General features: G+C 34.6%; 3 protein-coding genes across 3 annotated transcripts; 2 read left to right on the top strand and 1 right to left on the bottom strand.

Annotated features, from left to right (window-relative positions):
• Window positions 1-20: 20 nt before the first annotated feature.
• On the top strand, window positions 21-2,464 carry Tsp_06096 (homeobox protein Nkx-2.2a; the record flags this gene model as incomplete). Its single annotated transcript, XM_003380340.1, has 4 exons — window positions 21-429; window positions 1,095-1,219; window positions 1,718-2,046; window positions 2,283-2,464. Coding segments are annotated over 4 exons (1,045 nt in total), but the record flags the coding sequence as incomplete, so codon positions are not given.
• A 1,171-nt stretch (window positions 2,465-3,635) lies between these two features.
• Tsp_06097 (putative transposase) lies at window positions 3,636-4,028 on the top strand. The gene has a single exon (XM_003380339.1). The coding sequence runs from the start codon at window positions 3,636-3,638 to the stop codon at window positions 4,026-4,028; it is 393 nt and encodes a 130-aa protein (XP_003380387.1).
• Window positions 4,029-7,465: 3,437 nt separating this feature from the next.
• Window positions 7,466-8,650, bottom strand: Tsp_06098 (conserved hypothetical protein). The gene is given in 5 exon segments (XM_003380338.1): window positions 7,466-7,971; window positions 8,036-8,207; window positions 8,238-8,551; window positions 8,570-8,633; window positions 8,645-8,650. 5 exon segments carry the CDS (start codon window positions 8,648-8,650, stop codon window positions 7,466-7,468), a joined length of 1,062 nt encoding a protein of 353 aa, XP_003380386.1.
• Window positions 8,651-14,308: the final 5,658 nt, after the last annotated feature.

Genomic DNA, 14,308 nt, shown 5'->3' with positions numbered 1-14,308 from the left:
CCCCGGCTAGTGCTGTACAGACAGATTTTTACCATTATCGCCACCTCTCGCCATCTCGTTGACAGACGCTTACATGCTAGATCAACCGTTTCATCAAATTTACTGCGGATAAATCAACACGTTCTCCGGATTCACAGACAAGCGTCTGCCAAACTTGACAGTCCAAATCCAGATTCTAAACAACAAAACAGCGCTAATAATATAACAACGGATGAAAAGCATATCCCAAATGGTTCGGAATTGTCTGATAAAACGGAACCTGTGACGGCAAAAAAGCAAACCACATCGTCGACAAAGAAAAGAAAACGTCGAATATTGTTCTCGAAATCTCAAACGGTCGAATTAGAGCGACGCTTTCGTCAACAACGTTATTTGTCTGCACCGGAACGTGAACTTCTTGCACAGCAAATTCGCTTGACACCAACCCAGGTAAAAATATGGTTTCAAAATCACAGGTAAGAAAATTATTTGTCTTTTTTTTCAATGCATAACTTCTACCAATTTCACATTAATTAAAACTATTTTAAGATTTATTTCAACAATATTTTTTGCTATGATTAATTAATGTTGCTATTCACTGTTATATGCATGAATCATATTGGAAATTTGGCTTAATATGAAGTTGCATTAAGTTAATAAAGGGAAAATGTCATTCTAAAAAATGTAAATTTAAACTAATAATGCTATGAATTTAAAGTTTGAGCAATAAAGCAGGTTTACATTTTTGTTGACAAAAGGCTCAAAATAGATATGCTATTTCTCATCGAAGATTTGCAATGCTTCACATAAAATTTAACGCTTTTATTTTCAACCTCTCACGGTTATTTGTGGTGAAATCCTTACATCTATCTATCTACACTTATGTCAAAAAGTAATAAATTCAAATTTAAAGCTATTCAAGGCTTGAAAGAGAGAAGACGAAGTTAATTATTTATTAATTGCATTACCAGTTATAAATTATAAACAAGAATCACAAAGGGAAGTCAAGCAATTTCAAAAAGCACGTATTTAAGAAAATATTTTTTTTTCTTTCATTTATGCTAAAGTGCAAACGTTCATCAAGTTGAAACTTTTCTCATAAAAGAGTAATTAAGAATGATGATAAAGAATGTGCAAAGAATGCATTCGACGACATGCAGTTTCTGTTCAACAACTGGAAATCAGTACAAAAGGAAAATTTTGCACAGCATGTGGAAAATTTACTAAATGCAAAACTTGCGTAAGCGTTGATAGAAGAGTTCGATCTCAGTGGGTGGGTTACCGTAAGTCAGTTCTAAAAAGGGCCAATTTTGACAAAGAACAAACAGTACAGTAGACTAAGAATGAGTGAGACGAGAGAAATTCCACCAACATGCCGATTATAAAACCCACCATTGCTCTCGTGACTAATATTACCCAAACTCTTCAATAACATAGCCAGAGTTCGATCATTTTCACAGCCACGCCTTCTGTTTAAGTTTCTGAGTTTGTTCATTTCCTGCTTACAGTATGAAACCATAATTTTGAAGTGCATTTGTGGCAGTGATTTAGTTCAACTATTTAGATATTCTCTTACGTGTGCATTCAGATTCTCCAGAGGATATTTTAGCTGAAAACTGTTTTCACCACATTTGTTATACGTGAGAGGACCTTGTTAAAAAATGGCCCCGTTAATTAACGTGCCGTATAAAACTGTTGAGAACTGATACAACTAACTGGTGACTGTTTTTTTCTCCAGATACAAAACCAAAAAAGGCATTCATGATCGAACAATTGGCCCGAGTCATTTGAATAATTCGCTGATGTCTAGTAGACGGATCTCGATTCCATTGCTCGTTCACGACGGTAAACCTTGCACTGGTACCCGAAAGACCCTCGATTCGGTCAGTTCATTACCAAACCCGATGCCATTAATGGGTGCAGCTCATTTTGGACCACTCGCTCCAGACCCTGTCACTCCAACCCCACCGATGGGACTGTTTGCTGGAACATCAGCTACGCACCATCATCATCAACAACAAACGCCAGCACCGGTTTTAGGAGCCTCACATTACTACCTACAGAATGGTTGGTGGTAGTAGAGTGATTCCTTTTATGTCAAATTGAAAAATTTTCTCCTTTCTTCGTCGATTAAATTAGAAATTTGTTCTTATTCAAATTTTAAAAAATAAATTTCCTGTTTCTATTGTTGACTGCAAATAGTACAGTATCATATCATATCATATCATATCATATCACATAGTATAATAGTACATGAGTGAAAAAAGGAATTCGGCTGCATCTTATTCTTCTTATAACTGCAGTCTGCGCTTGCCTGCCTGCTCAACAAATTGACCAATTGATTGATTGGCCAGCGATTGTGTTTACCAAACGGCTCGATTTCACCATTAAGCAAAATCCCTTTGTTACCCCACAGAATTACCGATTTTATACTGTCTTGTCAAAGATGAATGAAATCAAGCACGCATACAACGATCATTGCTAACAAAGAGAAACATTCTGCTTCTATCATTGGAAACAACGCCGCAGCAAAATATTCTAAATAATTACAATCTCATCTGCTTAAAATAACAAGACATGAAATAGAATGACCAATTTTCTACCAACAAATGACCAATAAGCAAAAATCACTGATGTTGTAATAAAATAAAATGTTTTTTCTTTTAAAATTAATATCATAAAAACTAAAAATTTACGTATAGAACATGAATGCGTGAAAAGAATTTCTCAATAAAATAAAACAATGCTTATTTTTGTATGCATCTGTTACAAACTGGAAAATGCAATGTGGAAGATATCAAGTCAACTTTTTCAGCTGCCAGTCACTACTGTCAAGCACTTTTCAAAACATTCAAGGTGATGGGAAATAATGCTTGAATTGAACACATGTACGTCGTATACACTCAATGAAACTACTTGATCAATACAACTCAAGTACAATACAGTAACAGAGATTGCTTTTTAGATGTGCTCGTTCAATTTACGAGATAAAAATTTGCAATTATATGCTTCTTTATTTGTTTTCTTTACTTTTTAAATTAATAAATTTCATTCATAAAAAAACAAATACATTTCCTTCAAACATTCGAAGTTTTATGAAAGCTTATTTGATTTTGCATTTCAAAAAATGTCAAGCATACATAATTCAATATAATTACCAATGACGAATAATAAACAACAAACATTCTTTTTGTATAGTCAATTCAGTTTCAGTTTTAGTTAAAGTATACATTCAAAGTGTGAATATGAGAGATTAAATTGATGGGAAGATGGTCTATTTGTCAATACTGTTTGTACTTCTTTAATGCTGACAATACTGGCCTCCGTCTTATCATTGTCATTGATTACGCTGCCAGAAGTGAAAGCAGTTTCGTAGAATTGAAAAAATTAAGTTCATACTATCCAAGTTTACATATAAATAAATAAAAACGTGAACAACGCTTATATCAAAAAAGAGATTTGATTTTAAAAAAAGGAATAATTATTCTTCAAGAGGTACGTTAAGAAATGTTTGTCCAGTTTTGATGAAATGTGAATAGGAAAATGAAGAGTTGAAGAATGAATGTAAATTTTTCATTAAAAAAAATGCTGTCGATTGTCGAGGTCAGCCAGCGGCGGTCTGATCCGCATTTTGCAAAGCTAATAGATAATACAAAATGACGATGTGCAAATTGTCGTCCAACTCTTCAACATTTGCATGGAGTCAATTAAGCGAATCGGCAGGAGTTCTGACATGTCGACGGGAACGTTTCAAATACAAATCAGACCGTTGGAACGAAATAGTAAAAATGTTTCGGCGACCTCAGCCAAAGGTTCAACTTGATGCAGATGACGTGCCAACGCCAGAGTTGTTGATTGATGATCGATCAAAGCTAACTTGGCTGACTGATCGCCTCTGGCGAGGTGTCACGGACCCCCTGCTACGGAGCCTTGGAACGGAAAGCATCAAAACAAATTGTAGCCCAGTTGCATCAACAATGGCCCATATTTTTGTGATGTCTCGCTCAATCTCTCCCCTCCTGTCTCTCTCTGTTTTTCTTGTCTCTTGAATTTTCTTTTACCCTTCTACACTATCACTGTGGTTCAATACAGACAACAGACTATCCGCAATAGCATTTCAAACTACTACTACTACATCGTCTGCTCATTATTACAACGTTGCAGTTGGTTTGTTTCAAATTTTGATCATTTAAGAAAACTATAATTTTCTTGCATCTCGCCGATTTGTAATACATGCAAAGCTCTGCCGACCGTGAGAACAATGTCAAAATTGAATTATACAATGTCAACCGGTCAAATGGGGATACATTTTTTAAAATTTCTACTATTCGACACATAATCCCCCGATGCAAGTGAGAAGCAGTTGGCTTCAGTTTGACAAATAAATGCCCGTATGTTGTTAGTCACTAGGTCGACTGTGCCGATCAGCCGCTTTGTGACAAGGTGAGAAGCTTTGCAGTTGCAATTGAAAAGCAAATTCCAATTACTGACTGGCCAACTGTTGATTTATTGTATCCCATGCACGAGGCCTCCCTTTGCAATGTTGGACGATTGATTTTCTAAATCGCAAAAACAAGCGTTCCGTATTATTTATCATCTTGCTTCCACTTGCTGGCCACCAATTGGAGAAATTATAGCCGAAGAAAATCCCCCAACCCCAGCAACGGTGGAAGTGAGTAATAGATTCTTAATGATCGGTCGAAACGAAAAGTCAACACCAGCTCAATTTCAACGAGCCAATTTGTTCAAAATGTCCCCTACACTAGCGCTCCTCTACTTTTACCACCATCTCATTATGCACAACGTCATGCTTTTAATGCTGACAATTGTTGCTCAACGTTCACTTCAGTCTTAAGTTGAAAATTCAATTTCTTTGACCAATCACAATCACAAATAACTTATTCGAATATTTTACGCACAAAAAGAAAATTTATTTTCTCATTCAATTATAACCTGCACATGTGAATTTTTCTAGAAACTGTAAAATTATCCGTTAAATAGCAATCATAGACATCAATTCAATATTCAGGCGAAACCCCCCCCCATACTTGTGTATTGTGTATTGTGCTATTTGGAAGGAAAAGCCGAAAAACCAACTCATGTACTTATTAAGAAGCATGTGAATTATTGTTGTTTGTTCAACATTATTTTCGACAACGTCTGAGAGGAGAGAAAGATGCATGTGGTCAGCCGACCGGGGTTGTTGTCAGTGCTCTTAAGAAAAGCTTCACTTAGCCAAGTGGTACGGAAGTTTGGTCAGTTTCGACAAGTTGAACATGCCATGTTCTTTACGAGATTGGAAAAGCCGACCAAAGTGGTAGACAAAAGCACAAGTCGAGAGAGTGTTGTCGAGTGGTGCCCAGATGTCTGGTGGCCGACCGCGGAATCGCTTCTCACAACATTATTTGCAAAGGCGCTCAGCTAATTATGGACACTGGCTAAGCATACTGAACCACTTTGCAGCTGCGTGTGCGCGCGCGTGTGTGGCTGTGTGCGCTATGTGGATTAAGCAAGAAAAGCTGAACGCTTGACCACGCAGCTTGCATAGCAGGTGTGGTTAGACAGCGCGGCGTCGGCATTGGCTATTTGTCGACTAGGTCGACAGTGAAGTGACCCAAGCTTGATGGTCAATATTTAACGCTGACCATCGCGAGGATATTCGTTTACACAAGTTAACAAATCGCACAGAGAAAATAGAATAGAATTGCCCGACGGCTTGATTTTCACTTAGACCATCACCACTGATCTACTGAACTTTTACTCAGCTCTGCTACCGACACTATCAAAGTTAAGCGCCAATAACGATTTAATAGGTGTGATTAGAACCAGCGGCAAATAAATAAAGCATGCAAAATAAAATTCCTCACTTGGACATTTATTTAAAAATTCTATTTTTTTAAATATATATCTTTTTTAATCTGCAACTTGGAAGACTGTTATCTCATCAATAATCTCAATAATTATAATTGTTATAAAATTACCCAAATTATATGCATAGTTTTTGCATATTTTAGTTGAAAATTAAAAGTAATTTTACTAAGCTACATAAAGTCAATCAGTAAAACGTTGACCAAAGTGATACAGTTACAGTAAATGAAAGATGATAAAGCTAAGCTACGAAGATAAGATAAGAAGCGACCAACTGTGCAAAGCAAAAGTGTATGGGAACCGTTGATTTAACAGAGTGTTAAATGCTCCACTAGCTACAAGTTTAAAAAAATTATTACAAAATGGTAATTTCAAAACTGAAACCATAATGAATAGCAGTTACAATGACAATAGAATACATTAATGTTGAATAAAAATGCAACTTCAATGAATGAACGAATGAATAAATGAATATTGATTTATTCATTCAGCTGTTTATTTGAAAAAAAAAAGTTACAAATTTCGAATAGCAATTTAGGTTAGGAAGTTTATAAAATATACGGCCTGGTCAAGTGAGAAAAAAGGTATATATTGCAATAAATTACTGTTCTGCTTGACGTCTCTCTTTTACCCAAGCATCTCGGATCAAGGTCAAATCAACTGGCCCTGTAGTGTTGACGTTCCACAGAATCCCGGGGGTTGGATCTAGCTGTGACCTAAAAGCTTCCCAAAAATGGAAACTATCAATTTCAATTGCACCTTGGAGTACAGTTTCCAAGTACAAATTGCCAAATAAATATAGTGCGGAAAAGAAAATCCCTTTTTACTTTCTACTGATGAAACAAAACAAAGCAATTAAATGTGCAAATTAAAAAAATACAGACAATCGTGTAATAGAAAATTTGAATGATCAAAATCAGCTTCTTTAAATTACTCGTCAACACTACAATACAAAATTCATAATTTATTCGAGTAAAGTGTTGCAATTTCCCAAGAACATCGAAAATTAATTGCACACCAGCTTAGAATAGAAACATTGAATTGGCCATTTCCACCTCCCCCCTCAACTGTTGTTCAAAATTGAAAGCTACATGATGTTTGTGTTTTCTCAAGCTCAACAAGCTCACAACTAGCAGCTCAGCTGTGGGCTTTGTGCAGATTGTTCAAATCATAACACGTTCGACGATGGACAATAAATTTGAATACGATTTACACTTGGCAATTATTATCAAATGAAGCACAATCGTTGAACAAACAAACAAACAAACTGCACCGCGAAACAAGTGACAATTGTTAAAATTAGAGAATTGCCAGGAGAAATTGAAAATAAAAAAATCCCATTTCTTAAATTTATTGTAGAAATTAATAAATTTTTGTCGAAAAAGTGCAAACAAATATAATTTCACACACTGTTCACTCCTTCTAGCGTACTGTATGTCTGCTAGAATGATTTACATGTTCAATTGAATTACCGAATGAATACAAAAGACTAGAAATTGCCATCAGATATTGTTGGAGAAATCGATTTGATTTATTGTAAAATTTTCCAAAAAAATGTGCAAACAACATAAATAAACAATGCGAATAGAATTAATCGTTCAGCGAATAAGTGAACAGATCAGAGTGGAATAGGTGCGGCACGTTTCCGCAAACGAAATGCCGGCAACCATTCGTGCCACAATTGCCAAGCGGCGGAACGGAAATTTTCACTCGACAAACAGTAGACGAAAAAGTTGATGGAAAAATTGGTATAATAAATCAAATTGAATACATTTTCCAAAATAATTTCACTCAACGGTTGATTTTGGGGAATTCGACCAGTAGCGACTAGCACGTAATCGCGCAATCTCAACGAATAGCTGGGCACGTTCAACGCGACAAACACGCAAGACAAAGTGACCAACGATTGGGTAATTTTCCTCTCCTGACTTCCGGCTGGACGACCGGCATGACCAGAGGACGAAGAACCACCACCACAACCACCGCCACCACAACCACCGTGGCGACGCATCAAAGGCAATTCCAAAGCGGAACCTGCAGCCGAACCTCTGCTGCTTGTCTTGCTGCTTGTAGTCGACTTGCTACCACCTTTCAGGTCGGCAAATGCGTTGGCACGAGAATAAACTTTGTAACAGATGGCAATATTGCAAGCCGTGATCACAATTGCCGGTACGACAAACGACAATACCGTGTCGATCCAGTTGAGAACCATACCGGCGTAATAATAGCTTTCGATCATGTTGCAAGCGCCAGTTTCGTTGACACCCGTAGCAATGATTATCCAGATGTTGAACAGCACCGGGAACGGTAAAGCCAAGCAGATGATTCGCCTCGTTCGTCCGATGCTGCAAGCCGCCGCCCTACTCAACGGAAAAAACACCACGAAATACCGTTCCACGGTCAAGATCATCGTATACCAGCTGGACAGCCAGCTGCTGCAGTTCAGACAGAACAGAACCAATTGGCAAAATCCATCCCGGTGATAAACGGCCACATTCAACTTGCTCAACCATATGAGAAACAACGAAAGCAAAAATACACTGTCCGAACAAGTCAAAGCGATCAAATAGTGATTGGAAGATATTTTCATCAACCTCGAACGGACGATGGTCATCACGGCCAGCATGTTGCCAAATATGCCCACCGTGATTACAACGAACAAATACCAAAAATTCACTTGTCGCAACGCTGACAACACACGCGCCTCCGAATCATCATATACGGTCGACATGTTCTCCATCATCAACTGTTGAACCGTGGTCGTCGACCCGTTCGAATTCATCCAACTACTACATACATACATTTCGTGATTTATTCATTCATTCGCATTCACAACGCACATCGATATATGCATAATTTAATCTATTTTGTCCACTTTGTATGGAATTTTTGATTGAAAAAAAAAGATATTTCCCACTTATTTAATTCTTCATACATCCACTGATCAATTTTATCGTTTTTTTACAATTAAATTCCCTCACAAGACGATTAACAACATAATAACATGAATCAAAAGAAAAAAAAGAACTTTTTTGTTGGAAACAAGTTTTTAAAATTGCTATTTCACGCCATTTCAAAGCATTACAATCACAAAAGTACACATCACTTGATTTCTTGTTTCCAATCAAATTATTCTTTTCATCCATTAATTGTTAACGAAAATAAAAACGCAATATTTAAATAGGAATACAAAAAAATTATCATAATTGTGATAATAAATTTCTATTTTAAAGCTCGAATTCTATTCAAAATTGCATCAAATTATTGATCGACAAGAGTATTCTTCAATAGAGAGGGAGAGAGAGAGAGAAGCGAAAAGAGGAATAAAAAGCATTCACAGAGATTCTCAGCCGGTAAAACGATAACTGCAATTAGCACGAGTATTCTTTGAAATGCAAAGATGTTTCATTCCTATTCGATTCAATCAATCAAAAATTCAAAATCACTCCCCTCTTAAGATGCGGTGGTCCTTTAATGCATTTTATTTGAAATCAACTGCGCAATTGACAAAGAATAAAAAACGCAATAACACTAACAAAGTTTACAACAATAAATTATTATATTTCATTTTCATAAACAAATCACTGATAATGAAACACGGACCTGCTTATGTTTCTCATCATCTCACATTATGCAAATTATATATAAGCTGTACTCTGAGAAAAGCCCTAGCCTGGACTTTTTCAATCAGCGATATCGTAAAAACTGCTATAAAAGATATAAACAGGTTTAGCCTAAAGCTCATGCATGAATATCAAAAAAAACATTATATAGATACATCTGTATGCATGTATAATTATTGTTGCATTGAATGTTTGCAAATTATTATTGTCTTGAATAAAAGTGAACTTGGGTGAAAATTTCTTCTCCACTTCGCTTTCCAACTTCAAACTTAATATGAAATCAATCATTCTCAAACTCAATTCAACCTTTGAATATAACTTTGGAATTATGCAACTTGGAAATTTCACATTGAAATTAAAATTCCACATCTACTGGGAATATGATAATAGTAAGAATAATAGTAATATCGCCTGGCTTATATGCATATATAAATGTTGGAAATTTGAAACATGATCTCAATATTGCAACAGCATCCGTGTTTAAAATGAAAACAATTTATTTACTAAGCAGCCAGTTTGCAATTAGCAAAATATACAAATAGTTTCTTTTAATTATCCTCAAAGTGGTAAAGATTGTTAAAAAAAACATGAAGAAAAAAACACATTACATTTTCAGAATTCAAAATAAACAATATATTTGTTTATTGATGTATTTATGCACAGTCGAATGTATTAGATAATGTTTTGGATAGAAAAGGAAAAAAAATAAAGGAGAAAATCAATGCTTGACAAGTTTTATCCAGCTAAATCGCCTCATCATCATCCTATTGCATTTGTCATGAGGAGAGCAATCAAGTCATGAACAAGCAGGCAAGCGGGCAGGCAAGCAAGTGCATGTCAGAAATAACTTTTGCTAAGGAAATTTCCACCGCTTCAATATTATGATCTTAAGTCGTGAAAAATAATGATGCTGTCAATCGAAAAAGAAATAACACGACCAAATGTATCCTCATCATCTCGTGAATGTTTCACATTTGATTAAATTGAATAATGTGGATAACTTTTGAAATACCAAATAACGGATCATCATTGTCATTATTTACTTATTTAAATAACAAAAAAATTAACATAAAATAAATAAAAAAAATAGTTCACATTTGACGAGTGTGCTATTTGTATATTGAACTGATAAACTGAAGAAAAATCACTGTCAAGAAAGGCATAAATTAAAGTCATTCAAGATAACTTGATTAGCCGCACACTGTCGCTTATCTCAAAATGTTACACAACAAATTAATTACACTGAGAAAATTAATTTAATAAAATAATGTTCCATTTTTAACTTTGAAATTTCATTCAACATCACCATCATCGTTGGTTGATTGATATATAAAATTCAAACACAGAAAATAGTTGATAGAAACAAAAAACCAATGGGCTGCTACTACTATTGTGTTACATTGATTAATAATTTCCAATGAATAAAATCAATTAATTGTGAAAAGGAAAAATTCATAACACTAATTAAAGAACAAATTATAAATTTGATTGAATCAATTTATCAACAGGCATGTCTACCAAAAGTAAATGGATAAATAAATATACGATAAAGCGCGAAACTATTTCTTTTGATAAGAGAAATTGTGTTCTAGTTGCCATCAATTTATGACGTGAAAATAGTTCAAATAGCGATTTGCAAAATTTAAGAAAAAATTTGCATTTGAAAATACTTCAAATCTTTTTCAGGCGACAACAGGCATGTGCAAAAAGAACAAAAGAAAAACACGCTTTCTCTCTCTCTCTACCTCTTGGTAAAAATTAAATTTGACACACAGAAAAACAAATCACAAAAAAAAACAATGAAGAAATTACCATAAAAATTTTTGAATCCAATCTCAGGTGAATTTATTTTTCCTTACTAATTAATACGAATATGATGATGGGAAAGAAGAGAATGTGTGTGTGTGTGTGTGCGGAGGGAGAAGTTGGAGGCTTGTGATTTGATATATTTTTAGACAAGAGCCGATTAAGTAAGTAGAATTGGATGGATGTGTCGAGTGGCGATGACGATGACGTTCTATATTTTGTCGCCTAAAACGTTGAAGAGATGCTCAATCAAAGCGTCGAGTAGATTTGTAATTCAATTAGCCACAAGCAGCCGAGGGGCGGATCACTTTTGTCAGAAACTGCCCGCCGAAAAACTGCTCAACATTTAACTGCATTAGCTAAAAGCTGGCCACACATCTGAGCCAATTGGCTTCTGATTGGAAAATAAGCTGAATCAGAGACGCAATCAGAGAGGTAAACCACATCCATCCCAGCCTCATCCCAACCTTGTTTCACCGTCCACTGTTGCATCAGTGAAGAAAATATTTATTCCATTATTATGATCAACAATGTTCAATTCCAAGGGCGAGAAGAAAAAAAAGATAGAAATCCCTTTCCCTCTTTCACAATAATTACATTACTCAAGTCCATTCAACAGATCTCAAGAAATCTCTCTTTGCCACTATTTAATAAATATTGTAAAAAAAAATTTTTTTCCTTTTCTCTCTTTCATCGCTTTATTGTTATTCATTTATTCTTTAGACATGCATAAATAATATATTTATGCAAAAAAGAAGAAGAAGAAGAATAAGAATGCTCACCGGTTGAACGTTCACTTTTCTCATTATCAATAAATAAAAGCAGTCACAACAGTAAATTCATTCATAAAAGAAGATGGGAAAAAATTTGCATAAAAATGAGCAAAGAAAAGTGACAAAGAAGAAGAATAGAAGAAAGAAAAAAACGTTGAATAGCTATGAAATGATTAATGAATTTGTTGAGTAATAATTAAAAATTGAAACGCGCAAAACAGAACAGAACTAAATTGAACTGAACAGAAAAGCACAACAACCGTTTGTTATAATACTATGCTTGTTCGCTTGATATAAAAGTTGACAATTTGCCAAGCGGTGCATAATTAAATTTCATCAAAGCAGCTTCGTCATCAAACAATGAAAAAGTTTTATTCACTCTTCTTAACTACTTTGCATGCAATTGAAAAACCGTCAGCAGCAGAAATTTTCTATCCATTCTCTTTCTGTCTCTCATCGAATATGTTTTTTTAATGGTATTTGTAAGCTGTATTTAATTTTAATATTTAATTTGAATCAAAAGCATAAATAAAATTCAAAAACACACACGCACACGCATTATTCAAAGTTGAGTAATTGTAGCGTTGATTTGTTCATTTTAATTTGTCACATTGAAAATAGGATGTTCAAATGGAGGAAACGATTTAGTCAGATAGGAATAAACTGAATTGTTCAACTATACTAAAAATTCTCCACTCATGCAATCAACAAGATCGCCCCATTTCAATTTCCGCTAATATTCTATATAAACTGTTTGGCTAATATTTAAAATGGTTGGTGAAAACGGATTTGTTTACCAAATTACTCTCGGACAATAAAATTAATGAAAAATCAATTTTCCAATTTCTATTATTAATTTGATCAGTATTGAACTGCTTCAACAACACACACACACACACACATACACACACGTTATAAGCACCTATCTATTTAAATTGATGAAACATTTTCCAAGTTTATTCGTATTATGCAAAAATATTCTTACAATTTATTACAACATTTTATAACAATTTTACTAACCCTTGTTAAACTGAATAATGCAAAAAATTGATAATAATAAAAATCTGTTGAATATAAAAATGGAATTGAATACAGAAAATTAAAATTTAAAAAAATGATAAAAATAATAGAAAAGGAAAACTTGACACAACTGACGTACGGGTACCTGGAAAATTCTGCAACGGAATAAAGAATGGAAAAAATCAAAGTGAAAATGATTCAACCAATTAATCGTGTATGCTTGTGAGAAGAAAGATGCTGCCGCAGCAAGCGTAGAAGTGATGAATCATATTTACTACTGTTTATAGATGAGAAAAATCAACAAATACAAAAAAAGCACAAACGAATAGTTAGAGAATCAAATATGCATACAAATATGCATGCGAGTGTATCAAAATGATGTACACGCGCAATTGATTAATTGATTGATTGATTAGTGATTTGAATTTTAATGAGCCGGTTGATTTTCAAATTTTGTAAATAATATTCCTGATGATCACAATATTATTAGCGAACGTGTCATTTCCAACTCACAATGGTCATACACATCTAGAGAATAGCACGTTCAAGTGATGATCTATTATCAAAAAGCAATTGGACCTGAAATGGTCGTTCGTTCATTCACTTATTGATCACCAACCGACCGTGTGTATATACGAATAATGGAAACTCTTCAAATCTGGGATCGACCAGCTTTGGGGATAATTGACAGACAAAGTTAGCCCACAACAACAACAATAAACAATCACAAAAATGCAAATTGTGAAAAAAGCAAATAAAAAAATTTTTTTTTCATCATTTTCTACGTTTCAATACTGTATGGATAAATTTAATGAATGATGCGGTGCGAAATGACAACAACAACAACAACAACAACAAGCCAAAAGTACAAGTTGAATTTATTCAGAAATTGCACTACTGACACAACCCAGCAGTAAAATTGAGTAAACAAAAAGCAGAAGCGCGTATGCAAATAAATAAAATCCTTGTTTAGTCAAATCGGACGTTTTGATCATGAACAAAATGCAAATACAACGACAACGACAACAACAACCACAGAAAAGTTTGACAACTACAAAATCCCCCACAACTGCATCGTCGTCACGTCAGCAAACTACGTACAACTTGAACACCAATCAAATTATGCAAATTTTTCAACAAAGAAATAAAAATTCTCTCGTGGAAGGAAAAAAAAGTGTCGACCTACTTTTTGAGAATAAATGGAACAGAGAAAACAAAGTACAATTCTTGTCCTCGTTT

Source organism: Trichinella spiralis (assembly GCF_000181795.1).
Source record: "Trichinella spiralis strain ISS 195 chromosome Unknown Scfld2, whole genome shotgun sequence".
In the NCBI taxonomy this organism is placed as follows: Eukaryota; Metazoa; Nematoda; class Enoplea; order Trichinellida; family Trichinellidae; genus Trichinella; species Trichinella spiralis.
Note: the sequence above shows the minus strand (reverse complement) of the source record. Positions and strands in the feature narration are given on the sequence as shown.